The sequence below is a fragment of the Dinoponera quadriceps genome, unplaced genomic scaffold (genome assembly GCF_001313825.1).
Source record: "Dinoponera quadriceps isolate SergipeBrazil2010 unplaced genomic scaffold, ASM131382v1 scaffold163, whole genome shotgun sequence".
NCBI classification, from domain to species: Eukaryota; Metazoa; Arthropoda; class Insecta; order Hymenoptera; family Formicidae; genus Dinoponera; species Dinoponera quadriceps.
This window is the reverse complement of record NW_014554384.1, coordinates 783,310-799,612: the sequence shown is the minus strand read 5'-3', so window position 1 is coordinate 799,612 and position 16,303 is coordinate 783,310. Positions and strand designations below refer to the sequence as shown.

General features: G+C 46.1%; 1 protein-coding gene across 3 annotated transcripts in view; it reads right to left on the bottom strand.

Annotated features, from left to right (window-relative positions):
- The window catches only part of LOC106748061 (RNA-binding protein Musashi homolog Rbp6), a 728,960-nt gene that overhangs the window by 33,224 nt on the left and 679,433 nt on the right, over positions 1 to 16,303 (bottom strand). For all 3 annotated transcript variants that reach the window (XM_014626258.1, XM_014626262.1, XM_014626269.1), the window contains 2 exons: positions 8,785 to 8,817; positions 7,822 to 7,902 (listed from right to left, as the gene is read on the bottom strand). In XM_014626258.1, the coding sequence (XP_014481744.1) occupies positions 7,822 to 7,902; positions 8,785 to 8,817 (114 nt within the window). The remainder of the gene's footprint in view (positions 1 to 7,821; positions 7,903 to 8,784; positions 8,818 to 16,303) is intronic.

Genomic DNA, 16,303 nt, shown 5'->3' with positions numbered 1-16,303 from the left:
CCCCCGTCTGCCCTCACACCCTCCCCCCCCCCCGGATCTCCGATGAAAGGACTGAGTTTCGATTCGCGTGTATGTACGCGAATCGCGAGCGTGTAAAACGCTCGCCCTCTCCCTCGGCCCCCGCTTCTATCTTTCTCCGGCCGAATACACGTAGAAATATCCCGGCTTTTCGGGAGGAGTGTTTTTCGCAGGAGTGCCATCGATCGTGCCGGCAGATCGATACCGCTATCGGAAACACGTGGCAGTGCCGGGTAATAAATAATAACGCGGCAATGAATAGAAGCGGCGGTGTGATATAAGCTACGCGCGCTCGCGATAAGGGAGCGAGTTAATAGAATAATCTCGCAAACTGCCGTTAAGTACGCTGCTCGTGTGTCGGCGAGGTAAGAGGCTCACGGTAAAGAAAATTGCGACGTTATATTGTAGAAATCCATTGTACCATCCCCGGACGGCAACGCCCCCCGCCTTCTTCGCGAACGTTTCGTCGCGAGTGAACGATATCAAAAGCGTCGTCAATTACTCTACACGCCGTGTTTAATCGAGTCTAGTCACGAGACTATTTTTCGCCTCGCGACAATAATTATTTACGTCCCTCCTATTCTCCGTCGTTTACGCCGGCCGTGGTGCACTGAACGGAGCGTTTCTCGCTGCACAATCGGTGGGTACGGAGGATGGAAGAAAGAGTAGAAGAAGAACACAAATGAAAATCCGAAAGAACAATTGTATTGATAACATATCGACGGACATTAATCGGACAATAAGCGGATAACAAATCATTCCCCGTTCACAATGTACGCGCCAGTTTCATGTGATTGCTCTCTCCCCCGATCTCCCTACCGTTGAAATAATCCGCGCGATTTTCTGGCCGCGCTCCTACGATCGAGTCGATCCTCGTGTGCATGCACGACGCGGAATCGATCCTCGTACATCCGAGTCGGGGGAGAGCGACGAGGAGGAAGGGCGGCCGACATACTCGCGAAGTCCATGCATGAGGACGAGCAGCAGTAAGCCGGCGAGAAGAAAAGGAAAAGTGTCCTCTCGGAGTTCCTCTGAAAAAGCGACTGATGTCCAATGAGGCGTCAGGGACTACCACCCTTCTTCGCGCGAGGAAGAGAAGGAGCTCGTTATCGCGTTTGCATTCTAAGAGGAAATCGTCCTCGTCTTCGTCGTCGTCGTTCTCGTCGTTGTCGTCGTTACGCTGTCTACTCAAGCGGCGTTATCCCGGGAAAAATATGGAGACACGGCAGCTCGTTATTCCTTCGTAAGAAAGGGGTCACTAGGCGGGCTAAAAAGATTCGGCCCTTTATTTCTTGCCTCGCGACCGGACCGACGAAATCTACCCGACCGAGGAGTTATTAGCGCGTTTCGCGAGAACGAGCGGGTCGATACGTATCCCGAGAGCTCGGCCCCTTGTCGCTTCTAGTTCCCTCTCGATGTTTCCTCTCTTTCTTTTTTTTTTCTCTCTCCTTCCTTTCCAGAGGGACTTTTTCCTTTCTTTCTCTCTTTTGCCGCGATCGGTCTCGCGTCGTTCGCGAAAATTAAGCGTCTTTCTCCCTCCTAACATCGCCGTTCGACTTCCCTGCGGGGTCTCCGGCGTTTCATTGCTCGGGAATGATTCTGTACTCCGCGGAGTAGCCGTGCAGCGACGTCTCTCCTGCCGATAGGGGCGGTAGTCCCAAGGCACCTGAAACTACCATCAGGTCCCTGAATCCCTATAGTCACTCCGTCCGCTCGTCTTTGTTAAATTACTGTTTCGTGTGACGCGCCGCCGTTAGAACACCCCCGTCGGTCCGTCCGCTCGCGTCGACTCGGCGATCGCCGAAATCGCCGGACACTACGAAGGCTCAGCCGTATTAAGACGACAAACTGGATCGAGCTTCGCCAGTTTCGATGTGTCTAGCTGGACGAAGCCGACGCGTCGTGGAACAAACTGCGAGACCGATGCCCCTCGTTCGTCGCGTCCCTCCGGATTCTCCGCTATTGCGAAGGAGAGAGAAAAGGAGATATCCTACGGGATTTGACGAAGTTACGCGTTGCATCGAGCAAGTCGTAGCATCTCCCGTGATCACGTGATTAGTGAATGAAGATAAAATTTTTAGTCTGGAGTCTAAGGTCGTGTTAACAGTCCGATCTTATATTCAAGATCGTCTCAGACTTATCTTCAGATGTTTCGTGATCAATGAAACCAGCCGTACAGCGTTTGAAGATAAATTCAAGACGGTCTTTGATGTAAGATCCGATTGCTAATACAGACCTGAGAGATCCGATTGTGCACGATGGGCGTTTGCATTTACTCACGCAGACTCCATTAGTACTGCCATTCCCATAGCAACCTTGAAAATTTCCAATAAGCACGTTATTATTGAATATTCGTGCATCATAATTGCTACTTTGGGGATTCATCAAATTATCAACAGTCATGAGACACAAATAATGCTCCTGATTGTAAATTTTCGATGTCACTATGCCTACTTGGGAATGGTACAGTATTAATGGAATCTGCTGTACAGTGATGGACAGAAGAGTTGTTACATTTCTTTTTTACGAATGTATCTCCCGAGAATAATTAAGAAATAAATTCTCTTATTGGACATGAGGTGCGTTGCGGAACTCATAAAAAAGAAGTGTAACAACCTTTCTGTCGAGCACTGTACAAATAAACACGGAATATCATGCCGCATTTTGATAATCTTTCGCGTGGATTTTTTCTTTTAGCATTGACCGGCGGATGGCGATAAGTCGCCGTGAGACACGCAACAGAGACACGCCGGTGCCGCGTCAATATTTAGCAAATAAACCGCCGGTGGAAACTACGTCGCTCTTCGGAAACTTGCAGCGTAACTAGAGCAAATTTGCTGCATAATGTCGCGCTGACGCATTTAACATCTCATACATATTGAATTATTCGGAAAGGCAAGCCGAGGAAACAATTTCGTCACATTTGCTTGTATTTTTAGCGTTGTCGCATTTGGAATTCAAAATTCGGACTGTCGTAATGTGAATTTATATCGCGTGGGCGTGAAAATTTCATTCGAACGATATTTCAGTATGCAGTCGTATCCGAAAGAGAGAGAGAGGAAAAGAGAAAATAGATATTCTCTAAAATACAGAAGACACCGACTATGCGATATCGAGACTGAAGCATTGGCATAAATAATGAAATTTCGCCCGCGATTTTCAATCTTGGAGAGCCGAGCTGCGCGAAGAAGCAGTCTTCCGCGTCGAACTTTCACGAGGAAAGAGTCAGAACACGCGACCTTTAAAGCGACCCGCGCAACACAATGGCAGGAATAATTACTTATCTATAGGAAACCCGACTTTCGGGAAGGCCCTGAACCTTTGCGAGTTCTTTGAGAAATTGTCCCGGTATTTACCGATGCACAGGAGAGTCGGCGCGAATTCAGTTCGCGTCGCGACGCGCGCGCTCTTGTTCGCCGCTCTCTCGCGCTTCGTGACGCGAAGGCGAATGTCTGACGACGATCGTTAAATCGCAGCCGCCGTTTGCCTCTCTCTCTCTCTCTCTCTCTCTCAGGCGGCGGAATATTTGCAGTTCGGAAACGTTCGAGCAGAAGACTCGCCCCCGAAGAAGTTCCCCGCGAAGCGAATATATCTCCGAGTACACGTCGCCGCCGCCGCCCCCTCTCTGCACAGAGAGATATCTTTCCAACCCCATGTCGGATCCGTTCTTGCGTGGAAGATCGCCCCGCTCCCGTGTTTGCGGAGAGGGTGGCTTAACCGACGAATGTTTTTCGGACATTGGGAATACATTGACGGTGGGGGGAGGATGGGGGGTGCGTGGGTGGGCAGGCGGGTGGCGGACTAAGGGGGGTGGCGAGGAGTTCTCCTCTACGGCGATCAATCATCACGGATGCGATCCACTTTTCCTTCTACCACCATGCCTCGTGAACTGTACGCAATAAGACACACAAGCGGGGAGGACAGGGGAGGAGGGTTTTTGAGGAGGTGCGGGCGCGGGAAGAGTGTTCTCGAAAAGTTATTCAAATGCGTTAAGTAGCGGGTACCGAGGGAAATTGGAAACGATGCTGGAAGCATCGGGCACGTCCCCGGAGGAAGACAAGGATCGTGTTCGAGAGCGAGGAAAGGAAAGAGCGAGAGACGAATGGAACGAGGAGATAGAGGTTTTTCGAGGGGGATAGGCCAACGTCCGAAAAACATTGTACATTATTTATGAGTTCTCTCTCTCTCTCTCTCTCTCTCTCTTACCCTCTCCCTTTCTTTCTTCCCACCCGCGCGAGTATTGTTTCAAGAATCGATGTGCTTCGGCACGTGGCACTGGCGACGATTCCTCGACGGGGAGAAACGTTCGCCGCCGGCGTGCATTTCGACACTCTCCCCGCATCCTCGGCGAATCTGACCGGCGATATCGCGCGCGCGATACTATCTCCCGTGCTAATTAATCTCGATCGTGACGGGGCAACGGTCGCAGTTTGTCCGACGCTAACGACGTGACGCGTTATTACCGCTTTACATACTTGACACAGGAGGAGCGGCGAACCGCGTGCAAGGGTTANGAGTTTGGGGGGGGGGGGGTGGTAGGACGGCGGCGCGCGGCTTCGATCGCAATCGCCTTTCGTGGAACACGCGGAACAAAACGTGCGTACATTTAAAACAGGCGAGCAAGCGGTGGAGACAAGCGAGCGTTAACACATACGAGCGATCACGTGCGCGACGTCTCGGACGCGCCGACGTCGAATAGGGCGAAGGGGGCCTCTTTCTGGAAAAATTGCAACACCAAGTCGGAGCGCATCGATTCCGCGGTTAAAGAGCTGAAACGAATCGCGTTACGCGATCGGCCACCGACAAGGAAATTAGCCGTACTCGAGGGGCAATTCAGGACGGAAGCGATCGTGATTATCTCGCTGGTGGATTTAAAATTAGCTTTGAGCCGTAATTGGCGCACAGGTGGAACTGTAGTCTCGAAGAATAATTCTCTCCGGTGAGCACGGTACCGCGATTCGTCGCGGGACGCGGGGAAAAATGTCCGAAAAATAGATAATAGGATATTCTGTTTGGCGCTAACGATCAAAAGGCCGCGTGCTTTTTATCTATTTTTATATAATGGCTTTTACTCTCTTCAACTTTTCAGTTTTGTTGCGCGCCGGTGTTCGATATTATTGAGCGCGTATTCGTTACGTCCGTGCGGGCGTGCGGGCTTTTCGCGTTTGAAAATTTTACGGTAACAAAATCAAACAATAATGTACGTAACGAAATCAAACAATAATTCACAAAATAACAACAAATCGATATATCGGTGAAAATCCAAATAACCGTTCCCTTTAACGTCGTTAATAAAAATACACAGGAACTTGGAGAGACGGGGAACGCAGAAATCGTAACGGATGGATACAGGTGGATGGTCCGATGAATCGCGAGGGCGAGCTAATGATCGATTATTCTTTATCTCGGTCAATCGGGACGGGCAATCGCAATATTGTAGCGTATCGCATCGGAGCGGGATAGAGATAGAGAAGGCATCTCCTCGAACCTAATCCAAGTGCAACATGCATCCGCGATTTTCATTTTGCGAGTGCAACATGGAGTAGGAGGCTTGACCTCGAAAGGTACGTCCGGCAGCTATCGTCCGCTCCGATTTCAATTGATCGATATCGAAAGACGGACGTGCTTATTTTCCGTGGATATCCTATTAATCGTTACAGTCATATGTGTACACCAATAACCAATAGGCGGTATCTGTGTGTGTGTGCGTGTGTGTGTGCGTGTGCCTGAGTGGACCGCGATGCGGTTCTCTCGCGTATCATTGTCAATCGATACGTACTCGTTATCCCTGCTAGATATCAACAATGACATTTTACCCAGCTCCCTCCGCACATTTTATATTGCGATCGATTTCACAACCCGTTGGTCGAGCCAAACAGCTTTGTCGGACTCAATTTTGGTGACATTGTATTTTCAAAATATCGCCGCGCGCGCGCGCGCGCGTGCACGATTCGTGCGAAAATGCAGAATGTCGGTTTTACAATCCGCTATGCAGCAAAAGTATTTTCTAATAACTTTCAGCGGCCATTTCAGTATTTAGTGGCATTTACTCCAATGAAATCGGACATTGATTGGATATTTGCTTTTATTGAGATTGTTATTGGGATGCGTTCGTTATTGAAAGGAATGATTGGTTTTATATACAGTGGCTCACCAAAATATTCGAATCGGAAACGCACTATAAATTGAATGAAATCGTTCGAATAGTTTCGCGAGTCCCCCGTATAATTGGTATAATTCATGCGTATTTTCTTTTTCTCTCCTATTCACATCGTTTGAGCTTCCTGAATTGCGCGTGAAATGATTTCGGAATTTTAAACTCTCTGAAAATTATAGCTCGAGCGAGAGAGAGAGAGAGAGAGAGAGAGAGAGACAGAGAGAGAGAGAGAGAAATGGAGAGAAAGAGGGTGAGTCAATAGTACATGCAGCTACAATAGCTCAATAAATTCCGAATACACGGATAGCGGCCACTTTTTCGCAAACACCCGGTGATTTATCGTCTCTACCGCGGAATAAAAGAGGATAGATTATTTATACCCTACGTAACCCATTGTTCCTTAAAAATATTTCACCTAAAAATACAGTAGAAAAATAATGCGCTATAGTGGCTGCCGTCGTGAAATCCATCAAACGTCTCGCTAATTAATATGCAAACGTACGTGGAGCAGCGTTGAAATCCTCTCATCTCTCTNCCCCCTCCCACCTCTCTCACTCTTTCCCTCTGCCTTTCTCCCTTGCTTTCTATACGTATTTCCAGGGTAACAAATTTCTTTTTAGTGTTCTTAAGTCCTAAATGACGGGAACGCTTCGATGTAGTAACTTATATCGATTTGTACGATTCTCACCGCCGCCGGCTGCTGCCCGACGGTGTTCACGTTGTAAGAAAATACGCGAAATCAACACCGCGACAAGTATCGAATAAGCACTCCAATAATGTACAAACTTTCTCATAGTGAAGCGGAGTCGATATTGCAGCGGAACGAGCCATCGCGTCGGCGAGCTGACACCGCTCGCGACATTAATAATTTATCCCCGAATATCCTGTAACCAGACGAAGTTTCTCACGGCGCGGCATTTTTCGCCTCGTTCCCGTTTACCAGCCCCGACCCTCTCCTCCTCCCTCGTCCATTCTTACGGCCGCCGCCGTCGCCGCGTCCTCGTGAGAGACGCGGAACTTTGCGAAATCGGGGCTCGCCGTGCTTTAAAGAGGGATCGTCCGCGTTTTAAGCAGGAATCTCGTCGTCCTTTTTCTCGCTCCCTCCTCCGTGCAAAGAGAGGAACAACAACACACGTGCGCTCCGTCGTCCTGTCCGTTCGCTCGAGTGCTCTCGCGGCTTCGCGCGAGATCCTCAGCGAAGCCGCTCGTGTATCGTCGAACTGAACCTTCGCATTTTTCGCGACGAGGTGCGCGCGATCCTCGAGGATCATCATCGCGTGGTCCTGCCACGCTCTCGAACCGCCCGAACCTCTTCGCGTTCTCCTCGGGATCGCGGGGCTACCTTTCGCTCGGCGTAGCGATCGCGTCGCGTTGGGACCGGGTGGACGAAGCGACAGCACAATCAGTTAGCGTGTAGCGATGGGTTAGAATGCGCGCACAGCTTGGATCGGTACCGTTAGTCGGCGAGTTAGTTCACAGAGGCATGGCGTTGTAGAGGTCCAGATTGGGATGGTAAAAGAGCGGTGTCGGAGTGGGCGGGTTATGGTGGGGCGCAGGCTGCGCCTGTATGAGGTTCAAGTTCAGGTTCAGGGGCGCGATGTGGGCCGCATTGTGGTGGTTAAGGTGGTTAAGGCTAAGGTGGTTACCTGTCGGGTAGGGTAATCCGAAACTAGGGTACCCAGAATAGCCGCGGCCCGCCGCGTATGCCGCGTACGCCGCTGGGAAACCTGCGAACACAACGAAGATCCTCGTTAAACTCTTCGTCAGTAGCTGCTGGGACCCGCTTGTTCCCTTCGAAACCGCGGGATACGCGGAAGCTGTTCAGCGAAAGGCTGTGAGATGCGATCGGGTTCGCCCGAACCTCTCGCGTTTTCTACTTCTGATGCTTCATCTCGCTTTTGTGTCTCGCGAGCATGCACGGAGAAACCTGTTTAGTTGAATCAAACTTCTTGTTAGTTAGTTTCATTGAAACTAACTCTTGTTTGGATGCGGACAAACGCATGTTTCGATTCTCTGAAACGAAAAGGTTCGCAAAAACAAACCTTTTTCATTTAGCTGAACCAAACCTTATTCTTATAACAAAAACATTTGTTTGCCTATATCTGCGTAAGGATTTGACTGGACTAAATGAGTTTCTCAGTGTATAACTTTAGAGCATCATTCTTTGTGTATCATAATTATTATTATTTCATTGGAATATTTACTGGATAGAAAAGAAAATTACAGAGGCTTAAACGCAGTTTAAAGCTGCGGCAGCGTTATGTCGAGGTTACATGAAGCGGTGAAATTAATCCGTCCGCTGATCACTAGGTTGAATCTATTAAGTTCTATTAAGGTATATCCGTCACGTGTACCTATTCCGCTGATTAGATTAAATATCTATTAACGGAAAAACTAATGAGGTTAGCAACTAATCTAACTAACATTTATGCGAGCCTCATGTTCGGTCAACCGAGACATAGATAAAGCAACGAAATAGATGATTATATATCAAGGCTATCGAGCCATCTGGTATCACTATTACTTTAGCTATGTCTGTCGGCCATAATAGCGGCCGTCAGTAGGTATCGAGTCTACCAGATATAAGTCCGTACATATTTCATACTCACCATCAGGTAATGCTCCCAGAGACCACATAAAATCTATAAGGAAAAATAAATTTGATTAATGTAAGTACGGCATAGATCGACGTGTGTCGTGTGAATACTTTTCTCTCCTCTTTTTTTCTTTCTCTTTCTTTTTCTATTCTTTTCGTTTCTTTTCTCTTTTCTTAAATTCGTGCCCCTCTTATTCGCATGGTATTGCATATGTTCGTTAGTGCAACGGTTTCAAGTCTCCATCAAAATTTCTGCAACTACGTACGAAGAAAGATATTGATCGCTCGAGAAACTCCAGGGAGAATGTGAACTTCATGTCGGAAATGAAGTTTCCGCGCGCCCATTATTTCCGCGTAGTTGCGTACACGCGGGACCAATATTTTTCCTCGAGCAGGCGAAGGTAGGCGTAGACATTTAAGAATATGTACATGGAGATAAGTTAAGTATATGAAGCGAAGCGTTGCAGAAATTCGTCGGGATCAACGGCTTAAGTGTAACGGATGACTAGGTCCAAACGATAAAGAGAACGTAAAAAGAAAAGTAGATGAGAAACAGGATTAGAAGCTTTCTAGGTTAATCAGAGAAAATGTGTGTGTGTCTGAGAGAGAAAGAGAGAAAGAGAGAGAGAGAGAGAGAGAGAGAGAGAAAGAGTGAGATAAAGAAAACAAAGAAAAAAGGAAGAAAAAAGAGAAAAATGTAGATAGAGAGAAAGAGAGAAAAAAATAGATCTAGAGGAAGAAAGAAATTGAGAATGATAGAGAGATCAAGGCATTCATGAAATTTCATAATTCGATACTAATCCAAAAGACCACACAACTAAGATTCTCACTATGTATATATATATATATGTATATATCGCATCGACTATATAGCGCATTGACTAAACTGTGTGACAAGGTACTAATAACTACGCGCGGCCGAGGTGTTTCCAATCTACGACAAAATAAACCCTCCTATGAACTATGGTTATTGTAGCCTCCAAAGGTATTGGTTAATTATTTACCGTTAAGTAATATCTGCTAGGCTCTCTATATAGCTTATTAGATATCGACTATAAGGGTCGGTAATATGCCATCGTGAGCGCGTGAGCGGAGGAGAAGAACACGCGTGAACGCGTTTAACCCTTCGACCAAATTATGAGTTAGATAGACCCGGTGAATTACGTTTGACAAGCTATAGCGAGTAGAAGTATGTGATCTATGAATTCTCTCTACTCCCGGAAAATCGTTAAAAAGTCGCTCTGTCCGTTAGACGTGGTGCGATTCTGATAATCCGATTAGTGCGTGTTTGGGGACCCCGAATTTGACAGGCAGGGTCAATTAGACCCATAGTATGCGATCTGTGTATAATTTGACGCCACAAGTGAAACGATTTATTTTTGCTGAAAATTTGTATATAAACATAAGTAAGCATTGTAATTACGCGTGTTTTTTTTTAATAATAAACGATAGTGTTATGCACAGTGCATTAGAGTCAGATGGCGTGTCCTGCAAAGCATGACCTAAATAATTTATTACTTTTTAAACAATGCGTGTTTTTACAAGTAAAAAATAAACTATTTTCGATACTTTTATAATAAAAATATTTTTTCTCATAAAAACATTTATTTTCAATATTTCAAAATATCCTCTCTTCAGTAATCCAAAAAAACTGTTTTACGAACACGAGAATCATATTTTTTTCTGTTAGAACTACCTTTCAACTTCATCGTCCCACAGTTTACAAATCAAAATAATAAAAAGTAAAGAAATTACGATATTTTAAGTAAAATAATACTATTCGCAGGACCATTGTTTAAATTTGAATTTATTTCAGTAATTTAAAACTTGATTTTCTATGATTGCATGATCAAACATTAAAGTAGGAGAGTTACATTTTATTCTAGAATTTTGTCAATCTCTTTCTTTTCACAATTTTTCAGATATGGAATTTAGAAAATCGCAGAGAGTCAATATGACCCTGTTTGCGATGCGAGCGAATTTTCAAAAGTCTGCGACTCGAAGGGTTAATCGCGCCTCCGTGCAAAATTCGAAGAACCATTTGCGGAATTATCGCACAGCGGAGAGACAGATTGCACGTGCTCTTCCATCTCCATTTGTGTGCCGCGCGTGGGTGGCATAGTATCGACGCCACTACGACACTTATATTGACGATACAATATTGAAAAAAAACACCGACCACAATACTACACTACTGACTCACTATGCTAGTCTCCATATCGACGTTGCTCTCACAATATACGCAGATGGAAAAAGTATATAAGAGCGTTTATTCTAGCCATTAAAAATACACTGATATATATTAATAGTATTAGTAATTCCGTACCTAAAGTCTCTCTACCGGGCTGCTTTTGATTACGTCAAGCGCTCAACCGTACTTTACTATCAGTTTTCGTTTGCTTTTGCTCAGTCTTAATGGCTTTCACTAAACTCTTCCGAGCTACAATGAGATTTGCATATACGTCGAGGACTATCTCGCATTTATTTCAATAGAATCGTCTGCAGTGTCGTATATATATATATATATATATATATATATATATATATATGTGTATAACCTTGCGTATAACTTCATCGCTTTTCATCGAAACACGTGTGAATAGATCTCGACGGTAAATACTCTCCCACGCGAATTAGGCGCGCGCGTGATTTCTACGTAACGTCTAACACGATAATACACCCTCCTCGAATGTGCAACATATCGAACTCACGTAGAGCAGACGTTTACGTACGACATTAACATCAACAGTCTCTCGCGCGCGCGGAGCGCTTAAAGCCTGTCTCAGCTGCGAGAGTTTACGATCGAGTTGCCGGTCGATTAATGTTTTGCGTCACATCGATGGCAACCGGCAATCGTGGAATTCATCCGGCTACCCTCGCTAAAATTCTACGTCTCTCTCCTTCGTTGCGTGTTCCGTCTCGAGGGGAAGGGGAACGTTGTTCGCGAGGCCGTGGTGTATCGGGGGTGCATTCCGTCGTGTCGTCCCGCGCCCCCGTTACAGATTGTAGCGTGGCATCTCTCGTCGGATATTCTACATTCCCCGGGTGGAAGCAAAATTCGGCCCTGCAGCCAAGCGTCACAAAGGCCGAACCGAACGAAACCGCACCTTCAAGGTCTGGTCTACTTACGAAACTGACAGTGTTGCGTCTCTCTCTCTCTCTCTCTCGCGCACGCGCGCAGCTAAGTACGTACTTTCTAGGGCACACGTCTCACGCATTATTATTCAAGGTAAACGGTGCTATGTGGCTTAAGAGAAGAGTTAAGTTACTATGTAACGAGTAGTATATGAGTAGGATATATACGGGGGCTGTGAGGAATTAGGTATAGACAGGTATACGCACGATATATATTTAGTATGTATCCTATAGAGAGGTATAATATTACGTGTAACGTAATAATAAATGTACTATGTAACGTAGCTCGTTTAAGTAATAGGTACAATGTAATAGGTCTCTTTGAAGCCGCTGTTAATGCGCATTCTTCGCGGATGACTCTGGTTCTCGCTTCGTTTCGCTCCTCTTTCCGCCGTGGTCGGAAAATCGTTCGTGCGAATAACCCGTGCGCGGAAGCAAACGAGAGAATTGTACGGGGAATGTTACGCGACGTGCTCTTTCGCCGCGATAGTAAGTGCGATCTTTCCTCAATCGCGACGACCGAGAGCGAGGACGACGCCGTCTTCCGCGAAGAAGTGCCTAAAGTACAATCTAAACTAACGATATCATAGTGTGACTTCCCAAAAGCTATAGTTCACTAGTAATCTCAACGGTAGGAACGTGTACATGGTAATATTATTCGCCCAAAACTGAGAGATTGTCTCTAACTAATCGAACCTAGAACGCCTAGAGTCTCAGTAATATCTAAGGTCTGGTAACAACACAAATTTACCTAATTACCTAGATATGTATAGAATAGATAGATATATGTATATATATATAGGCTCCGATATGTATATCTGTTTGGTCTATTACAAAAACTATAAGGTATAATGCGGCTCTCACAAAATATATTGATATCAATATCAAATGCTATGGCGTTACCAAATAGGTAAGATACAAAACAATATAACGTATGTATCGTCTGGCGTAATCTATAATGGGTCGTTAGGTACATATCTATACGGGATGTCCGAAAACCACTGGCACGTATCACTCGCTTCTTCCTCTTTTTTGGCTTCGTCTACTGTAATATTCTCAATTATCACGTTTAATAGAGGCATGATTAAGCCGCGAAATCATTCGTTAACGTCCATGCGAGACTCGAGTCTCTCGTTATTATCGATAAACCACTTAATCTATTTATCGGTTTAACATCTCGTCAGAATACCGTGTACACCGCTGGTTTCGAGACATCTCGTATACAAATATAGAATATAAATATATTATACGTATACACACGTATATATGTATATAGATTCACGTATGTATGTACGTATATACATATAGATAGTGCCGAGCTCTCGTGTCTTTCCTTCTGAGAGTATCTTAAATATCTTCTAGAACCTCGTGAGTTCTTTCATTTCTTTCTTGCTTCGACATTATGAAATTTCATGAAGTCACTTGCGAAAAATATTCCGGAAGGCGCGACAAATGAGAAGTGCACAAGTCGCCGACCATTTGCTGCGAGCTCCCGTCGCGCTAACCGCCCTCTCGCCATATCCGGCGACAATTTGTCCGCATCGCCGTTAATTGATTTCCTTCAATTATCGCGTTCGCGAACGGCACACATGGCGCGCCGCTACCTGCGAATGTTTTCCTTTTCATTTTATTTCTGTTTTCTGATAAAATATTCGTAATCAACGGCCTCGACGAAGAGCGCGCGCTCGCTGCCTGGCGAGCGAACGAGTTAGAGAGCGGCCGGGCGATTGTTTTCGCCCCCTCCCCGAAAAACACCCCGTCGTTTCGACGACGTTCGAAAATACGCCACGAAATACGCGACTGCTTTTTTTCCACACCTGTCGTCGCGGCTCCTAATTATCACCCGGTCTCGTCGCGTAACTTCGCAGACGGCCATTTCTACGTTAGAGCTTTGTTCGCGTCGCTAAAATTTCAACTAGGTTCTACCGCGAATTGACAGCCGCCGGAGCGAACGTGCGATCTCCGTCGGGGAGACTTGTCGTTTCGTTCCCCACCCCACCCCACGCCATCCTCAGCGTCGGTGGGGTGACCTGAAAATCGCCGTCGCGACGGCAGAGCCTCACCTATCCTCCGATTTCCTGTTCTCTCATTACCGCCACGTTAAACGCTCGATGTTGGCGTTAAGTTCTACGGCGTTTTAATCGAAGTGCTTTTAACGCGGCAAGTGTGACGGACGCCGAGAACTTAATTATTCGACGTCGGTAGATGATCGAAATTTCATTAGACGCGACTTGCAAAGTCACCGTGCCGCGCGTCCATTTATAACAGCGCCTGCCTTCATGAATAAATATGTTTCTATAATTGTATTTACTCTCTCACGCGGTATGCTTTAACGATTAACTCGGCTGAACCAACAGTACAAAACATGACAGTTCCCGGTCTCGTTCTTGTCAATTTTCCATAAATTTCTAATATATTTTCACGCCAGTTTCGATTAAAAAATATCACGGTTACGAGCCATCGTATGGGAATGTATTTTTTGGCCGGGAACTTTAAAAAATAAAGCTGTCTACCGGAGCTTTATACGATCAAAAATTCGGTAAATTTTATTTTTAAATTTGGCAATGTTTTATCAAGAGGCGAGCGCGGTGCTAACTTTTTAACGTTTCTATATATGGACGATTCTGAATTTACACGCCGTATTTCAGTGAAAATAAACAATTGTCACAAAAGTCGAAAGACAAATTCCCCCCCCACCCCCCGAGGAGATACGTTCGACGCGACGGCGGCTTACTATTGAGCAACATTGGAACATTTCGGTCCGTTTTTCCTCTACGTTTGAACACTTCGTTTTATTGTCCTACTAACTGCGTTACTAATTACCTACGAAATAACTACCAGTCTTTTTGTGATACGTTTGTCTCGTTGCTACACGTCTAGTTTCTCGTCGCTACGTGAAAATGAGGCCCCAACGGTAAACTACTACGTCGAGTAAAACTGCAATTCGCTACGCGTTTATCCATACTCTGCAACTACGATCACAGTTTTGCCGAACATTGCCAACCGCGAACAGCTCCGCGGAAATATCGCGTTTCCGATATGTATCTCGAACCGGCGATTAAGAACGAACGGTCTTTCCTCTAATCTACGGTATTGCACTTTTCGACGCGACGCCGACATCTATCACGCGCTCGCGCGTCGTTCGGTCATTAATCGATGCATATTAATTAATACTTTCGATTTCTTTCGTTGACTAATTACTTCGGAACGAAGGCTAGAACAGTCTCGATCGAGGAATGTGCAAGGTGTCGTTCAACCTAAACGCGACGTTTCCTTGAGAGGAAAAGAAAAATAAACGCTATGAGAGTGAAGAAGAGACTGGTTCCTCACCGGAATCTACAGCCGACAGTGCGAAACTCATCGTTTTAAATAACGCGCTGGCCGTTCCGGCCAATTGAGTCTTGACTCGATAAAACGCGGAACCTCTCTTTGTATAAACGTATCCGGCCGATTGAGCTTTCAACCTCGTAATTCATGCGACGTGAATCGATCGATTCGAACCTAACTTTGGCACATCTATCGGAACGTTCCGTGTAAAATTGAGGAAAAGAATATCGCGCGTTCGCGCGCATTGAAATCGCGTCACCGCGTCGTCCTTTGGCACGCGCGAATCGTAAACTCTTCATCATCATCCCAGGTAGAAATTTCAAGCGAGGACTGGGAAGGCCCTGCCCAATTTTTCCCCATTTGTATCTAGGCCCTATAAAGGCAAACCCACCTAGACCTTACACATAAAAGTAACGCTCGTACACGATTAGGCCGGATTTGTAAATCTAACCAGGTCTATCTTGATATGCCCGACTAGATCATATCTTATTATGCTACCAATTTATAAGAAAGTTCAATCGCGAACTTACAATCTGTATTAAATATTCTACTTAAACATTATTTCTGCGAACCAAAATCAAAGTAACAGTTAATTTGGTTTCGATCTAAATATGGTAAGCTTCACTCAACCGTGGAACAGCACACTTTCCGCAAGTCCTGATTTCACCTAGCTATTTTCAACTACATCGCAAATTTGCATTATTTCGGGACGGCCTGCCCAGAGCCACCGAAGATTCGGGGCACCCCTCCGATTAATTTCTACCCGGGATCATCATCGTCGTCATCCTGACGTACTACAACGAGACCGGTAAAGCGACCAGCGACGTTGGGAAAGAACGTAACGGCAATCGAACGATTGAAACGAAATGAAACGACAGTCGCGATCGGTACACCCCGTCGGGACGGCCGGCGACGTTCACTGCGGCCGCGAAAGGGGTGTGAGTATCGTTGGTCATAGGCCGATCGTCGGGATCGGATGATACACGGCGCCCATGTCGAGGCCCTGCACGCCAAGCAGATCGCTCATCGAGTAAGTGAGCGCGGCGGCGCGGGACGCGGCCGCGACCGGA